This window comes from Podarcis muralis, chromosome 3 (genome assembly GCF_964188315.1).
Source record: "Podarcis muralis chromosome 3, rPodMur119.hap1.1, whole genome shotgun sequence".
NCBI classification, from domain to species: Eukaryota; Metazoa; Chordata; class Lepidosauria; order Squamata; family Lacertidae; genus Podarcis; species Podarcis muralis.
The window spans coordinates 110,886,100-110,904,353 of NC_135657.1; the positions used below are offsets into that span (position 1 = coordinate 110,886,100).

At 45.6% G+C, this 18,254-nt stretch overlaps 1 protein-coding gene across 7 annotated transcripts in view; it reads right to left on the reverse strand.

Annotated features, from left to right (window-relative positions):
- Window positions 1–18,254, reverse strand: part of CHGB (chromogranin B) — a 92,042-nt gene that overhangs the window by 3,194 nt on the left and 70,594 nt on the right. For 6 of the 7 annotated variants that reach the window (XM_077926473.1, XM_028722194.2, XM_077926472.1 and 3 more), the window contains 3 exons: window positions 5,762–5,808; window positions 4,651–4,744; window positions 1,427–3,150 (listed from right to left, as the gene is read on the reverse strand). In XM_077926473.1, the coding sequence (XP_077782599.1) occupies window positions 1,427–3,150; window positions 4,651–4,744; window positions 5,762–5,808 (1,865 nt within the window). Of the gene's footprint in view, window positions 1–1,426; window positions 3,151–4,650; window positions 4,745–5,761; window positions 5,809–15,399; window positions 15,905–18,254 lie in introns of those variants that run through there. The other variant, XM_077926475.1, reaches the window with a different exon arrangement.

The following is an 18,254-nucleotide window of genomic DNA, read 5'->3' on the forward strand; positions in this document are numbered from 1 at the left end:
GAACACCACCATAGGAACGCAATATTGGACATCACAATGTTTATGCAAGTTCATGTTTTGCAAGTTTGTCCTCTGCACTGATGTGGAGCTGCATTAAACCTAAAGACTAGCCTGTTACATTGGGGTACCAGGGAAATGGTTTTTGTTTGTTTTGCCCAATCATCAGAGTTCATCTGCAACTGCTCATGCTCATTTGAGATCTGCAACAACATATTCCATTTCAAGAATGCCTGGCACCTTCCCACCAATTAGGTCAGGTAATTTAGCTTGTGGGTTTTCTCAGGATAGCAATTTTAGTCCTGTGACTCTCTCATTGCCCTTACAGTCCCTCGGTCGGTAATTTCAGAGACACATACTGTACTGTATCATGTAGTACTGAGAGATGGAATGTGCCACTCATGCGAAATATTTGCAGCCTTGCAGAAGGCTCTGTGGTCAGTTCTGCAAGGGCAAACATCACAAAGCACAAAGTATTCTGTCCCATATACTAAAAGGAGAGTCTCAGTTCTGAATTAACGGTTCTCCAAAAATCTAGAGTTTATTAAGAAATGTGCTTCTGTTTAAATATCGGGTTGCTCTCGGGGGGGGGAAGGGATCAGATATCATGCACTACATATAAATCTTCATTACTGCTGAGTGAATCCTGAGATCATGTAGCTGGCAGGAACCCAAAATATGCACCCTACCCAAAGACCCGCAATAGGTTGGCATAGATTCAGGTTACAATAAAGCCAATTACAGCACAGCAGGATACAGTTAGCACCTTAGGAGCCGTTCCTGAGGGCAACTAAGGAAAAACTATAATTGAGGTTGGAATCCTATGTCCACTTACCTGAGAGTAAGTTCCACTCCAAATGGGACTTAGTTTGTAGTGAAAATATATAGGATTGCATTGTAAGGTTATGGGAAACAAGTATTTTATATACACACACACACACACACACATATATACACACACACTACTTAATCCACAAAAACCTATCAGCTGCTTACATAATATTAAATACTCATTAAAAAAAACCTGATAAAATCAAACTCTGAAAACAAGTCACCATAAAATTTATCAAAACATAACTAAAACCAGCAGTTTCAAAACAAATGTGCATAATAAAATTTGCCTGGCTCTGTAGTGAAAACCTCTACTGCGAAATGTAGAGGTAATTTAGATGAGGGAATCACAGAATCATGGAGGGAAACACAAGAGTCCTCTAAGTCTAACCCCCTGAAATGCAGGAATCATTTGCCCAATGTGGGGCACAACCCCATGGATAGGACTTGCTGGTCTCTCTATCAGGCCACCACTATAAGGCGTTGGAAATGAAGGCAAATATAAGCTTTTGCCCTAGTCATGTTGCTGAAATTAAACTTTGACTCTCCCCACCTCCAAACCAAAATGAGCATTTCATACAAAATCGTAAAGGAATACCTCTTCCAGCGTGAGAGGCCGCTGACTCAGTTTGCCCTTGCCGCTTCTCACGGCGTGTCCCCTTTTCACGTCTTCCTTGGAGCTGTATAACTCTGGGAACTCTACAGATTTCTTCCGGTTGCTCAGAAGATGGGCAAGTTCGTCCATCCGGTTGTATTGCCTTTTCACCTCAAACCTGGGGTCGTTGCTGTTATGCTTGCGGCTCACGCCATCCATCAGCTGCTGCTTCTCCCATGGCGAGTCATAATCATTATACTCGGGAATGAAGGCTCTCTCGTTGGGGTGGGACCTGGGCTCCTCCTCTTCTTCTTCTTCACTCTCCAGAAACGGATCGGCGATGCCTCCCTTCTTTTCAACACGTCTGCCCTTCCACCTGAGCTGCTGATAGTAAGGGATGTGTGGAGGCGCAGCTCTTTTCACAGCTTCCACAAGGTAGTGGCTTCTTGGATAGCCCTCCTCCATCAGAAGGGCCCTTTTGTTGCCCTCATGCCTCCCACCCTCGCTGTGGCGCCTCTTCTCTGGCTCTTCCTCACCAACACTGGGGTTGGGCCTTTCTTCTGGTCCATAGAACCTCTGCTCTTCACCTCCCTTTTCTAGATTTTGTGGTTTTGACCGCTCCTCCCACTCCAAGCGCTGCCGTTCTTTGTCGTGTTGGCGCCTTTTCTCATCCCGGATGCCATAGCCATGTTGCTTGCCTAGATCTTCCTCACTCGCCTTGCCGCGAAGAGTCCTTTCCTCATAGTGGCGCCTTAGCTCCTTTTGTGATTCATCATGGAGTCTTCTCTCATAGTGGTGCTGTTTCTCTTCATTTTCCCTGCTGCGCTGCCTCATGTCTCCCCCTTCATTTTCTTCCCTGCTGTGATGCCACCTGCCCCTGTTCTTTCCCTCCATCTCCTCAGAGCCATGCACCTCGTCGGAGTTTCTCTTCTCCTCAAAATGGTGCCCTACCTCATAATAATGTCTGGGGTAGTGGCTCCTTTTATCCCAGAATTCGCTTTCTTCCTCGCTAGACTCTTCGGGCGAGTCCCTCTTCTCACCATTATGATGTCTCTTGTATTCAGAGGAGTTGCCCAGCCTCGGTTTCCTGTGATAATGTCTTGGCCTGCGGCCTCGCTTCTCTGCATCAGGTTCTCTCCTCTCATAAGAGTCTTCGTATTCTCGATGAAAGCTGTGGTGATATTTTTCGCTGCTCTCCTCTTCTTCTTCCTCAGCATCTTCCTCTTCCTTGCTTTCTGGATTCCCCTCTTCTAGGCTATGTGTGTTTTCCTCCAAGTACCTTTGGCCTCCAGAACGTTTGAGGTCACCTTCAACCACCCTTCCTGCTGGAGGAGGAGACTTTTTGTCTAGAAGCTCAGGCTCCAGCTCCTCGCTGTGTTTCTTCTCATTGCTTTCTTCTTCACTCTGGTGATTTCTTTTATAGCTACCTTCTTCCTCAGTTCTCTTCTCGGTGTCATCCTTTTTTTCTTCCTTATGGGCTTCATCAAAAGAATAAGGACTCTCTTGGGAGATGACTTGTGGGTTGACATTTCCCCTGTGGATTTTCTCCTCAGATTGCCACTTCTCACTTCCTTCTGCCTGTCTTTTCAATTCTTCTTCATTCGGTTCTTCTGCTCCTCTCACAGCTCCTTCTGGTGGCTTCTCTAACTCCTCTGGTTCTGATAAATGCCTCAGCTCAAGTTCTGCATCTTTGCCTATATTTTCTTCTTCTTGCTTTTGGCGATTGGCTAAAAACAAAACAAAACAAGTTGTGGATTCTTTAGGAGGATGCCATCGTGTTTGCACCCTCTGCCTGCCCTGTTTTCCATCCCTGCCTGTCTCCCATTCCTGTTCACTTCCTACAGTTCATCTGGGAGACTGAGGACCAGAAAAAAGAGAACCAGTGATTCTCCCAATTCAGGTTGGAATGCTATTGCTCATGTTGCCAAAATGGCATCATTGATGCACAAGAGTTCACACTATTTTAGTGATAGGCCTAGATTGAATAGATAAAGGTAAAGGGACCCCTGACCATTAGGTCCAGTTGTGACTGACTCTGGAGTTGCGGCACTCATCTCGCTTTATTGGCCGACGGAGCCGGCGTACAGCTTCCGGGTCATGTTGCCAGCATGACTAAGCCGCTTCTGGTGAACCAGAGCAGTGCACAGAAACGCTGTTTACCTTCCCGCCGGAGCAGTACCTATTTATCTACTTGCACTGCGTGCTTTTGAACTGCTAGGTTGGCAGGAGCAGGGACTGAGCAACGGGAGCTCACCTCGTCATGGGGATTCGAACTGCCGACCTTCTGATCAGCAAGTCCTAGGCTCTGTGGTTTAACCCACAGCACCACCCGCGTCCCTGGTTGAATATATACTACACATTTAAAGCATGTGACACCCCCGGCATAATCTTGGGAACTGTAGTTTACCCCTCACAGCGCTATAATTCCCAGCACCCTTAACAAACTGTGGCTCCTGAGATTCTTTGGGGCAAGTCATTTGCTTTAAATGTTCAGTGTGCATGCAGCCTTAATGTGGGAGACTTTTCACTGCCCACTGTTTCAGTGATTATAATATCATTACAAGGGAGCAAGTAGGACCACTAATAAAATGTTGCCTTGTGGAATGCTCCTGTTCATTGCTCCCAGCAGCCAGCCACTTCCCCATCTGGTTTTCCATTGCCTCTCCTCAATAGTCCCCATCTGTGACTTAAATAATCCTCCTCATGGACAAGGCTATTGAAAACAAAACATGGAATGTTATGGCCACAGATGCATTGAAAAGAGTCTTAGTTCTGTTCTCCTCTAGTTCTTCGCTCACTTTTGCTTTTGCCCTCTGACACATCTGTCAGGCCACAGTTGGGCCTCTCAAAATTAACCACAGATGTACATTTGTAAGCTTGGGGTGTCATAGGTAGAGGGGCAAAAAAATAGAAAAAAATTGTGATCGCGCTGATCCAAGTGGCAATTGTAGAACCATTCGCAGGCCGGATCCAGAGGGCAATTGGGCCTGATCCAGCCCCCGGACCTTAGTTTGCCGTCCCCTGACTTAAATATTCCGAAAGCGTCATCCTCCTTGAGTTTCCCATGCACACAGCAAGTTTGCCACACTTGATTAAGGGCCACTTTGATATGAACGGGTTCTTGGACAGTCATGACAGCTTTGCTTGTGAAATTGCACCATCTACCATATTATTTTCTTAGGGGCTAGATGAGCTAGGTTGGATTCCCTTAAGACCTGAGCACTTACTTTTCTTCAGAAGCTCTTTGCACAGTGGATTGATAGGTGGACCATTAGCTTTCGACAAACCGTTCAGAAGGACTTCTACAATGCACCGCGTCACCTAGAGTAAAAACAGGAAAAGAAGGTCAATGTGTTTTCTTTCTTTATTTGTTTTTATAAAATACTCTACTCCAACTGAGACCTTCAAGAGAGTCAGAATAGGATCAGAATACAAGTGTTTGTTTTTTAAAAATGCAAAAGTGAATTAATATACAGCAGTCAAAAAAGAGAAAGCACAGCAGAAGCCTAATTTCCAGGGTTATTGGGGGTTTTTTTTGAGAGAGAATGCTCTATAAACAAACACCCAACTCAACAACAAGCATATTCATTTGTCACCATAAAGGAAGAGGAGATCCAAATATTCCAGAGTGAGAATGGATGCTTCCTTTGAACGTAGTGGGTACAAGATTGATGTACTCTGTGCACAGCCCATTACACTAATTTGAAAGCAAACAGTCATTTGAAGTGGTATTTAATGCCATTAATCTTTTGTATTCTAATGCGGAGGGAATTGTTGACCCATGCACTTCTATGAATATTTACTCAGAAGTAAAATCTCACGGAGCTCCAATAGGCATACTCCCAAGTAAGTGTGTTCAGGAGGGCAGCCTGTACCATACAATGCATCCCCCCCCCAAATCAGATGTAATTGGATGATCTGCTTGGCATAGCATTAAAGAACGATTAAGCCAAAGCTTTTCCCTAATTCCAGATGGAACACTGCCAGACATTATTGTGGGCCAGAGGAATTTTTGGGATAGAAGACAACATTTGCTTGACACATTCTTACCCGCTCCTCCACCTACTGTTTAATACTCTTAGGTTCTTAAAGTGGAAAGACATCTATCTGAAAGAGGCCTCTGGGGTTGGATCAGAGAAGGCAATAGAGTTGAGGGGCTACCAGACGTATGTCAACATATGAGTCTCGGATTCCTCTCAAAGGAAACAGAAAGAGATTCTTCACCCCAGCCTTGTTTAGTAAAGAGCATTTCTTACTGAATGCAAGGAGCTTTAATCATCCGTGATGGGCAATTTAATTCACCTATATTTTAGCGTAATAAAGAGTTTTCCTACTCACCATTTCTTCAACATAATCATCTTTTTCCACCGGTGCTGAATGAACACCTTTGAATAAAAACATTTCCAAGGTCAGAAACATGGGAACCCCAATGGCAGATTGTAACAGGTGAAAACAAGCCAACATTATAAACTGCAGCAAAAATTGGTTTGGTTTCAACAGACAATTGCTGCATTCCAAGACCTTTGTCTCCAGACCCGCAAATATGTCTTCCCTTAGAAAGCGGTTGCCAAACCTTCTAAATAATGGCACCCGTAAGCAGAACTGACTAAATTGGTTGCACTTAGTTCCCATTGAAATCAATGGGATTTAAGGCATGACTAACCTGACCCATTGATTTCAGTGGATCCTACACTTGCACTTGTCCTGCACCTAGAAAGCATGGGTATGGGCAGTTTTCTGCTTGTTCCATGCTTCCTAGGCATGGCTTCAAGCAGTTTTGCCCTTGCCCCACCTCTTTCCCCTGGAAAACCCACTCTTTACCAATAAGTTGGAGCAAACATCAATCTGGAGAAACCCCCTGATTGGTGTTTGCTCTGATTCAGCGTTTTAAGATCGGGTTTTTCCAAGGGAAAGTGGTGGGGGCAGGGCAAGTCTGCATGAGCTCAACATTTATTGTTTAGTCGTTTAGTCGTGTCCGACTCTTCGTGACCCCATGGACCAGAGCACGCCAGGCACTCCTGTCTTCCACTGCCTCCCGCAGTTTGGTCAGACTCATGTTTGTAGCTTCAAGAACACTGTCCATCCAACCATCTCGTCCTCTGTCGTCCCCTTCTCCTTGTGCCCTCAATCTTTCCCAACATCAGGGTCTTTTCCAGGGAGTCTTTCCCTTCTCATGAGGTGGCCAAAGTATTGGAGCCTCTGCTTCAGGATCTGTTCTTCCAGTGAGCACTCAGGGCTGATTTCCTTAAGAATGGAGAGGTTTGATCTTCTTGCAGTCCATGGGATTCTCAAGAGTTTCCTCCAGCACCATAACCCATTGTCTTTGTTTCACTCGCCAATTCTGGAAGTCGCCCAGAGTGGCTGGGGAAACTCAGCCAGATAGGTGGGGTATAAATAATAAATTGTTGTTGTTGTTGTTGTTGTTGTTGTTGTTGTTGTTATTCCAACCTTTGCACCAGAATTAAAACGGTATATTGTGTGATGCTTGACTCCTGGAATCTTAACTATGTGCTTTGCATATTACAGCCTTCCTTCTTCACTAAGAACACAATTTTCCAGTCTTTCCTGATACCCTGAATGGTTTATATAATGTCAACCACTGGAGCACATAACAGGAATGCTGAACAGGTTACTTCCAAATGCAGGGTCTTGTTGCTTGCACTACTTCCCTGGTTTAACTCTTCATTCAGATTCCCAGTCTCCATTTCATTCTTTATCCTTGATGAAAGTCAGTGAGAAGAGGAGACGCCTCTTTACTAGGATGCTAGACATCATATTGGTTGTCCCTGCTTTACAGTCTGCAAGTTCTTTGCAGATTTAGAACAGCAGACCTCTGTTGTGCCTGCTGCTTCTGAGTGCTTTGGAAGAGGAATCTGCAAAGAAGCCCAGACAAACTTCAAATGAATGAAATCCCTCCACATACCGGTTTCCTATGCTTGCTACTCATTCTGTTTCGTTCTCTAGGTATTTTGATTCCCACGCCCCCTTGTATGGTTCTGTTACTGTACATGGGTGGGAAAATGGCTTGCAGCCTCTTCCCAAGCCCCTTTCTGGACAGATTTATTTTTTTTTTTTTAAATAAATTTTTATTGAAGTTTTAACAAACACCATAGCATAAAGAGAAAAAAAGGAAAAAAAAAAGAAAAAAAAAGTAAAAAAAAGTACAAAAGATAAAACACGTATAACCTCAATTTTTACTTTCTTTAAACTTACTTTCACGACTTCCTCATACCTTCCCTTTCTGTATTCTAATTTCAGATTCAATTTTCAGCAAATCCTTTCCCTACTTTTACAATAATTTTGGTAACAAATATTTTCTTCCAATTATCCCTTACTGCTTTTAACCCCTTAATAACCAATCCAACATTTTTCTAACCTTCATTAATTTTACAATATTTTTTTAGATACTCTTTAAACTTCTTCCAGTCTTCCTGCGCCGTATCGCTTCCCTGGTCACGGATTCTGCTCGTCATTTCTGCCAATCCCATATAGTCTATCACCTTCAGTTGCCACTCTTCCACGGTGGGTAGTTCTTGCGTCTTCCAGTACTTTGCGATGAGTATTCTTGCTGCTGTTGTAGCATACATAAAGAATGTTCTATCTTTCTTTAGCACCGATTGGCCGACAATGCCCAGTCCTTTCTGGACAGATTTATATCCAGTGTGAAATATGAATTTAATCCCATGATCTTTCATCATTGTTAAAAGCTATTACTTGTTTTGCTCTTGGATATTGCTTGCTCAAAGTGAGTGGATTTTTGTTTTGTTTTTTACATTCCCTAGATTCAAATGATAATAAAAAGTTACGGAAGCATAAACGTTAAGCAGCGATATCATTTTTTAAATGCTTGCTTGGTGCGTGAGTTATGGCAGTAATAAAACGAATATATTCACGAGAGCGAGTCGTGTGCTGGCAATGGGAATAGGCATTTCCCTGCCCCCATGAGTCAGCTAGATCACGTTTTCTGTCTCTGTGAAAATGCCACATCACCTGACTCACAATATTCCCCGACTCCCCTCACTTCCATGAATACGCCTGACTTATTCTGCAGAGCAGCCAGTCCAGAACCAAAAGAGTGCAGGCCTCTGTTGCTACACCATTGGAAGCAAACTGTTTTTGCTGAAGCAGTTTTTAATAATGAATGAATAACTCGAGTGTGCAGCAGTCCATCCAACACTACACGACTGCAAAAACAGCAACCACCACCCATCGGTGCAGAATAGGCTCAACATATTAGATGCCATAATTCAAAGTGAGCTAGCCAAGATTGAGCTTTGGTTCCACCAGGGCCCCAAATGTACTTTCATTCAGGAAATGAAAAGTGAATTTACTGCCTGTTTGCATAATTCCAAAGTTCCAACCTCCTCAAAACCAAGTGTGCTTATTAAACAATAATGCTGTGATGAGGATATATGATCTTCAATACCTAAGGAAGGCAGTAGCAGCTACGCCAGAGCAGAATGGAAGTTCACTGAATAAAACAATGAAATAACCCTTTAGTGCTTAAGCCCACATTCAATTTCTGCAGCATTTATCACTGAGGATAATTAGTTTAACCCCCAAGATGTCCGACATCCATCACCACATTATACTAATGACAGATGCAGCTACTCTTTGATAGATTTTTGCATACCTTAAATTATTACATCTAGCAGCAACCGAAAGGAGACACAGGGAGACTTTTTCTGGTTTTTTGAATCAAAGAACTCATGGTCTTGACCAAAACATGCACAGCTCTGCACCAGCATGCACCCTTTCAGCTATAATTAATTGTATACTTCAGCTAATCCCTTGAGTATACACCGGGGGAAAGGAATATGTCCAGATATTGCTGGATCAGCTCTGGATTTAGGATGGTGTGGGCACTTTCCCTGCACAGGGTTCTTTCTTCACTTGTTCCAGGAAGCATGAAGACAAAGACTGAGAAAGGGAGGGGAGCAGAGGCCGCTGAGCGCTTGCTAAGCCACACCTACCTGCAACCTGAGCTCTGGGCTCAGGTTAACTCTTTCATAACTGCAAATGTGAGTCAGTAACTGTATATTACAACAAAACTTTTATTCATTGTTCTGCCTGCTTTTGCCTCTGGCCCCATCCACTGCTGTCACATGGCCCCTAGAAGGTTACTCAAAAATGAATGTGGCCCTCAGACTGAAAAAATGTTCCTTATTCCCTAGCCTAAGGAGACAGTAATGAAGCCAGTTGCAGCACCGCCAGTTCCGCTTAGCATAAATTTAAACGTCAAAAGCAGCCATCAGCCAGCTGGCAGAGGACCACAGAGGACCATCTGCCTGCACGGTATTCCTGGAGCGCTGCATATTCTAGCCACACTCCTCCCCTCACATGAACTCTGCATCAAAACTGTAGTGGGAGTTGCGTAACAGCCGTTACCTTATGTTGCTTCTCTATCCTGGGTGATGCTGTCTGCACCTTCTGAATCTCTTCTTCAGGGCCACAGCAGAGCACTGAATTTTTGAGTTCCACCTTCTAGATCAGGATTGGGGAGATTCTGTGGCTCTCTAGACGCTGCTGGACTCCAGCTCCCAGCAGTTCCAGCCACAATGGTCAATGTGAAGGGATAATGGGAGTTGGAGCCCAACAGCATCAAATGGAATGCCACAGAGTTCTAGTTCAATTCATCATAGAAATCTATGGTGCAGCTGCACGGAATGCCAAGTACAATTCCGGTCATCCCTTCTCAGAATGGGGATCAAAGAGATGGGAAAGGTGCAGAAAAAGGTAACCAAAACGACCAAGGGCTGGGGGACCTTTAGAAAAGCAGAATTGTTCAGGACTTTTTAGCTTAGGGTGGGAAAGCAGCTGACTTGAGGCAAGGAAAATGATAATAGCTTTTTATTGTAATATGTGGTCTAGAGGCAGCAGATAGATAGCAATTCTTCCACTCTTCTATCAGCAATTTACAACTTGGGATTCCCCATGAGATTAATTGACTGTAAAAACTTAGAAAGAGCTGTGCTGGGTTGTACCAAAGGCCTATAAAGCCTGACATCCTGTTTTCCATTGTGGCCAAGCTGGTACCTCTAGGAACACTGGAAGGACAGGAGGGCAATAGCATTCTCCCCCTCTTGTTCCCTTGAGGCAGAATATAACCAGTGCTTTTTTTCCTGGGGGAAAGCAGGGGGACGCATACCCCTAAACATTTTGTGAATCTAAGTTTGGCCTCATGAGGGGCAGTATTTCAATATGAGTAGGAAAATGAGAGTACCCCTAATTTATTTATTTTTTAAAGCACTGAATATAAACATAGCGACTATGCCATGGGTTTAGGACAGGCTAAGTGTTTAGCCTGTAATCCTAACCCCACATATATGGGAGCATGTCCCATTAAACTCAATGAGACTTACTTCTGAGTAGACATGATTAGGATCTCTGCCTTAATCACAGATCACACAACTGATTTGTGGGATGATGTACCAGAAGATGCAGTCGCTGACACCAATTCTGAAGGCTTTATAAAAGAGCTAAGAATTGAGGTCTGCCAATGACTATTAACGATGAGAGCTAAACCAGTCTTCAGAGGCAGTATTCCTATGTGAGCCACATGTTCAGAAGTGGGGAAGAGATAGTCATCACCATTGTGTGAACTCCCCATTTTGAAAACAAAATGCTGATCTGGGTGGACACTCAGTCTGATATACTGGAGAGCCAGTCAGAGTAAGAACTTGGCTAGATTCATCAGTGGTCGGAATCTGTACGGCAGCTTCATATGTTCAGGAAAACGGGCTCCCCCCGCAGCTTGTTCAAGCAAAAGGATTTGTGCCTTTGACATGCATGCTTCATACTTTTGCATATAACAATAATTTGTCAGCATGAAGAATCACAGAATCATGCAGTTGGAAGGGACCCTGGGGGGGGGGGGGTCATCTAGTCCAACCCACAGTGATGCAGGAATCTCAGCTAAAGCATCAATGACAGATGGCTATCCAATCTCTGCTTTGAAATCTCCAAGGAAGGAGAGTCCACAACCTGCCGAAGGAGACCGCTCCACTGTCAAACAGCTCTTACTGTCAGAGTTATTCCTGAAGTTGAGTCTGAATCTCCTCTCTTGTATCTTGAAGCCATTTGTTCAGATCCTAGCATCCAGAGCAGAAGAAAACAAGCTTACTCCATCCTCCACGTGACAGCCCTTTAGATATTTGAGGATGGCTATCATATCTCCTCTTATCCAGGCTAAACACACCCAGCTCCCTCAACTGTTCCTCATAAGGTGTGATGGCCTGGGATTCAGACTCGGATGATGAACCTGAGGGATCCCAGCCTGCACAGGATTCCCCACCCCCAGAACCAGCTGAGCCGGGGCTGGGGCTTGAGCCTGAAGGGTCCTCACCTGTGCTGGATCCTCAGGTGCAGGCATCAGCTGAGTCTGCTCTGGCTCCTGAGGTGATGGAGGACCCATTGCCTGCAGGTGCTCCACTCTCAGCCCCATCAGAGGAAGCTGAGGTGGCCTCTGGGTCCGGTAACCCTCCAGCCTCTCCTGAGCTGCAGAGACTCAGGGCAGAGAGGCGGAGGGAACGAAGTTCCTGCAGGAAGAGTGCTCACCTCCAGGCCAGGAGAGGCGAGTCACCAGAGGATCGGGGCAGCCCTATGCCTTGGGGCAGATAAAAGCCGGCCAGCCCCAGTCCCAAGTTGCGGGAGCAACATTGTTGGTTGCTAGTTCCTGCCTGAGCTCCTGACCCGCCCTGGCTCCCTGCTTGCATGCCTGTTCCTGACTTCACCCGACTCCCTGCCCTGCACCCAGCTTCAGCTACTACGGACTGCCTCCACGTTGCACCTTTGACCACGGACCAGATGTGGACCTTGTCTCTTGGGTAACCCATGGGACACATAAGGCTTGGTTTCCAGACCCTTGATCATCTTGGTCACCCTCCTTTGCACATGTTCCAGCTTGTCAATATCCTTCTTAAATTGTGACACCCATAACTTGACACAGTACTCCCAAGTGTGGCCTGACCAAGGCAGAATAGAATGGGACTATGACTTCTCTTGATTAGGACATGATACTTCTGTTGATGCTGCCTAGAACAGCATTAGCCTTCTTTGCCGCTGCATCATACTGTTGACTCATGTTAAGCTTGTGGTCTACTAAGACCACCAGATTCTTTTCACATGTACTACTGGCAATCCAGGTGCTCCATATCTTATATTTGTGCAGCTGGTTCTTCCTGCCTATGTGCAAAACCTTACCTTTGTCCCTGCTGAAATTCATTTTGTTAGAATGAGCTGACTGGGGTGGGGAAGTTACCCCTGAGACAGAATCACATCTCAAAAAAAGGTGGAATGGGGAAACTGACCCTTTTCATGAAAACAGTGGCGGTGAACGTGTGGCCCTCTTAGAATTTTGGATTTTTATATCAAGAAACTAGAAGGACGACAGGAGCAGCAGATTAACGGGGGGGGGGGGGAGTGGGAATGGGTAAAGTGTTACTGAGATAATAAAGTCATATTGTATTATTATTATAATTTCAAAACAAATGCAATACTTTCCTGCCCTGAATGAAGGGAATACTCACTGACTAAATTAAGCAAGCAACATTAAATATAGTCTGTGTTGTCTGTTGCGATGTTACAGCATCAAAGGAATATTTCAATTAGATACAAGAGTTCCATTTGGGATAAGGTATTATACCACATGATGGCTGTAGAGCCATATTGCACAAAAAGGAGCACCTGTCCATTACAGTACAGGCTGAATTGCACCAAATGGGTCACTGCTGGAGAGCACAATCTCCAACGTTGTGGGCAGCTGTCCGTGTGATTGGCTGGGGCAATAATGTCTTAGACAACCTTCTGCCAAAGGGATTTAAGAGCTTAATACATGCATTTATGACAATACACAAAATGGCAGTGAGTTTTGTTTCACCCACCACTGAACACTGGATGGGATGCATGCCACCCCCAAGAATAACTCAACTGGTTTAATATGTTTAGCATTCAAAATGTGTTTTACGGTAAAACAGGGATGGGGATCCTCTGGTCTGGAGGATGAAATGCAGCCCTCTCTATCTGGACCTCAGGATTCTCCCCAGGCCACCTGCCTCTCCCCACTGACCTTGCTTTTGCCTCTCTGGAATGCTTCCTTGAACAGTGATAATGCTTCTTGCTTGCCTGGAAGGAGGGTAGAAGTGGTGTGGGAGAGTGCATGTAGAAACTAGACTTCTCTACAAAAGTAAAATTCACATTCATTCCTCTTCCATTTCTTGCCTTTGGCCCATTAAAGGCATGTGATCCTCAGAAGGTTGCCCAGAAAAGTTGAAATTGGTTCCCCATCTGTGCTGTAAAAAGAAGGAATTGCTGGGTGGCCCTGGTCTCCCAGTTCCTAGTCTCTTAACAACTGCACTATACTGTCTAAGTGCAACTTGCAGCCTTAATTATCCACCCAGGATTGCAGCCTTGATTATCCATCAAGGTGGTAAAGCATTGCAGTTGATTTTATAGAAATAAATAATATATAGCTATCACTTTTTAAAATAGTATGCATCAGCTGGTCCATGGCGCTTAAAACCACTGGTTGAGTGTTCAGGTTTTTCTTCATGAGCAGTATTACAGACCAACATGCCCACATAAAACACAGCACATTGCTTTTGTCAGAAATAAACGTTTTGAGAATTAATGGGCTTTTCCTACCCTTCCTACAGCTCCAAGACTTGGAAAGCACTCGCAGGTAAGTGACTCATCTCAGGAAAACGCAACACGCACCCTCAATCCAGTTGCCAAAGTGGAGGGAAAGAGCAACAAAACTTCAGCGGTGGGTGCCTCATTCCACAATGAAATTGTTCTCTTTTACAGGTAAGTCAAGTTCACCCCAACAGCACTTATGTTAATAAGGCAAGTTTTAAAGCAAGGATTTCTTAAAACATCCAGTATGTTGTTAAAATCGATAAAATTGATATGGAATTTTAAATTATCCTTGCTTCCTGATCTTGCCAGACATTGAAATGCAAACCAAAGCAACTGCTTTGTGGTTTCTTTCCTTTGTCTTTTTACAGTCAAGTGGCATATATACTTTTATGAAATGGACAAAGAGCAAATGTGTGAAAAGTGCTGGCTGTCACTTTATCTTTCAGTTTTATACCTATAAAATGCCTGTTTCTAGAAACGTGTCTTTAGCATTTTAACATGCTTAATTTGAGCTGTCCAGTTCTATTCAGGCAAAAAACTGAATGAACAACCAGCATGTGGGAGGGCTTGTTCACCTACAGTGGATTTGGTACATGCCCTCGGTAACTACACACAAATACTGAGCATGTTTATATTACTCCTTTCCGCCTCCTTCCCTTACACACATGGGTGTGTGAGAAGAAAACACACACCCAGAAGGTATATTTTATATATCTTTCCCTTTTAATGATCTTTTCTCCTCCTGCTGTCATGGGGACCCTGATTCAGGTTATGCGCACTTGAAACCCAGTGCACTTCTGACATGGGCAAGGAGCCCATCTTTTGGCTTGGTCTCCCATCATTGTATGAGATGCTGTTGCCTTTGAAGAGAAGCTAGTGCAGACTGGCTCTCCCTCTAGGGCACTGAAGTGAACATAACTGGAGCTGAATGAATACTCCCTATCTGCGTTCAAGCCAAACACACGATTCCTCTCTTTTAGGTGCGTAACTGAATTGGGATGGGCATGTGGATGGATGAATGGAAGCCTGACGAGATACAGGAGATGGATCCCTTGGCAGACTGAGAGAGGGCTTTCCCGTGCCCAGGCGAGGTGCCTGTCACCCGGTTCTTGGCTATGGTGCATTGACTCAGCCGTAGGTGGGAGAGGGTTAGGAAAGCACCGCCGTGCTCCGCATCCCTGTCCCGCCTTCCCCTCCACTGTTCCCTGCGGTCCACCGCGCCCGCGTCGCTCTCCGTGGTGCTGATCCGAGCCGCGCCGCTGTCCACAGTGCTGATCGGACCCCGCGCCGCTCTCCGTGGTGCTGACCCAACCCGCGCGGCCCCCCGCGCCCTCACTCACCTGCCAGAGCTGCGGCTCCGAGGAGACTGAGCAGCGCCACGGAAGGTACCATGGCCGGCCGACAGGCAGGCACGCAAGCAGGACGGACAGACTAGCTTGCAAAAGCTGAAGCTGCTTCGCCACCAGCTCGCCTCCTGGCCGCAGCTCCACGCTATTTAAGGGAGGGTGGGGAATACAGAGGAGGAGGGGGCGTCGGAGCCAAGGCGGGGAAAGGGGTTTGCGTCAGAGGTGGCCCCCAGGGGGATCGGGGCGGAGAGTCCCTGGGATCGCCAGAAAGATCCTGCTCTAGAAGCTGCCGAAGACAGCGAGACTTTCTCTCCACCGCTGCCAGCCGCCCACAAGGCTTCCTGGCCACCGCGCAAAGCCACCCCCAGACAAAACTCCTCTCATTAGCTTGCCAAGCCCGCTCTCGCCCCCGATGCCCCTTCGCTCCTCCTAGCACACCACGGCTCGGTGGTAGAGCATCTGCGTGGCATGCAGAAGGCCTCAGTGTCCAACCCAGCTCCTGGAGACCCACTGCCAGTCAGGGTAGGCAAGTGGGGTGCAATGGTCTGAGTCAGTAGAAGGCTACTTGTTATGTTCCTTCCCAGAAGACCACCTGGATAATGTCCCTACCCTGCTATGGGTAGAAGAGAGAGCCTCACTTCCATCTTCAATCCTTTTTTCACTGTCAACGCAGTTTTATCTTATGATTCTCTGCAGCGCCCAGCACCCCCGGAGAAAGATCGTTTCCATGCCCACCTCCACCCCCTCCTATTATGACAACTGAAGACTCCTATCCCGCGTCAGAGCACAGGGATTCCCTGCCTCATATTATACACACGGACCCAACAAGATGCCTGCAAGAAGATCATGGTCCCCACTGCCCTCCGTGACAGTAAAAGGTGGGTGCAGTGGTGGGGTAACTAAGTGCAGAACTGACTTGAACCTGCAGGAAAAAGGGCCACCGTTCTTATTTGAGGGCTTCGATGCTAAGGGATTTCCAGCTCCTCTCTGTAAAATAATTTATATTTTATAATTTATATGCGTCACTCACAGGCAAATGCGCCTGCATTCACTCACGCCCCCACACGCTCCTTTTCTCTCTCTCTCTGTCTCTCTCTCTCTCTCCCCGCAAGACATCCCTGTCAAATGAGCCCTATTTCAACAATTAAGTTTCCTCACCTTGTCTCATCCCACTGCCGATTTATCTAATGAGCAGATAAAAACTCACAACACCTCGAGAGATGCTAAATGAAAAATGTTCCACAGCAACATCCTCTTTATTGAAGTGCTGGTAATGATTTGGGGGAAATGGAACAAACCTAGACGGGGGGGGGGGGACCCTTGACGTAAGAATTTATCCAAAGAGTTCCCCGGGATGGGGGTGTTTGATTCTCTCTGAGCAGAATGAATGGACCCCACACTCCTTCCCATTGTCTCGAAACACCGCTATGGATTAGAGAAATCTGCCCACGTTCTTCACTCCTTTGCCTCCTTTCTCCCTGCTGCCTTCTGTAGCTTTCCAGCTGCCTGTTGGAGACTGTCAGCTCCTTGGGAACAGAGATTGCCTATGTTGCCTACCTAACTCTGAAAGACCACACACATACTGATCATGCAGTATGCCTCAATCCATCTTTCTATGAACTCTTTACAGTGCTCAATGTGAGGTGGGGGCAGCCATATAACCAGCAGAGCTATTGAGCTCACACAAAGCAAAACATGTAGTTATAGCTGGTATTAAAAATGCAAGGCAGGACTAGGAAATTTATAGCACTACATGTATTTATTGTTAATACTATTTCTACTAGTAGTAGTTTCACATATAAGACCATCACGTGTACCAGGGGTCCCTAAATGTTTCTGGCCCAAGGGTACATGTGGAAGCCATGCAACTCCCATGAGTGTCACAGAATATCTATTTCAGAAAAGAAAATATGGCATTTTTCAGACCCCAAAATACCTGCACATACTCCAAAACAAGAAAAAAAAGTAGATACACCCCCCCCCAACCCTGTCAGTGAGGGAAACAGTTGAGTGGGAGCTTGGTCAGTTGCAGAGTTGGGATAGAGCAGAGAGAAAAGCTGAGAATAGTTGAGGCCTGGCTATGAATACTTGTCTGGTGGTGACCAGAGCCTGTGACCGAGTTGCTCACAGGCTAAATCTTTTCTCTGCCTGAGTAGAGCCCTGCTGGATCAGGCCAAAGGCCCATTTAGTCAAGCACTCCGTTCTCAGAGTAGCCAATCATGGAAGCACCCAGTGCCTGCTTCTGAACCATTACATTTTAGCCCACCTCAATGAAACATGGCTATTGTTCCCCTCTGATCAGCACAAACGATGTAGTTGCACAAATCTCTCCATTATAAACGATGCTAATTATTTTTATGGACTGAAAATATTCCCCGTCCATTAGTTGCTAAAATCATCCATTGTAAGTCAATGAAGCAAAGCCAAGAAATACTTAACGGTAAAATCTACTTTCATAAAATGAAAAAAGAGAACAAGGTTCATTCATTATTTGGCAGTCTGCTAATTACACCAAGCATCCCTCTATTAATTATAACCCAAGGGGGTTAACAACTCACCCTACTAGCCCCCTTACAGCTCTTCCTTCCGGTCAATGGCAAATCCAGCAGACAAAATGACTGTATGGTCTGTGCCATGTTTTCATGCTTTTCATTAAAGAGCAAACTGCCAAACTTCCATCAGAATCTCAGGACGTCCACTGACAGGGTTCAATGGGTGAAGCCTGCCCATAACATCAAACTCCACTTTAACTACTGGGGGTGCCAGGATAGAGGACCCCAAACAAGCAAGGGAAGGGGAGAACATATGGACAACCACTGCAATGGTCTCCCATATCTTATTCCCCACCC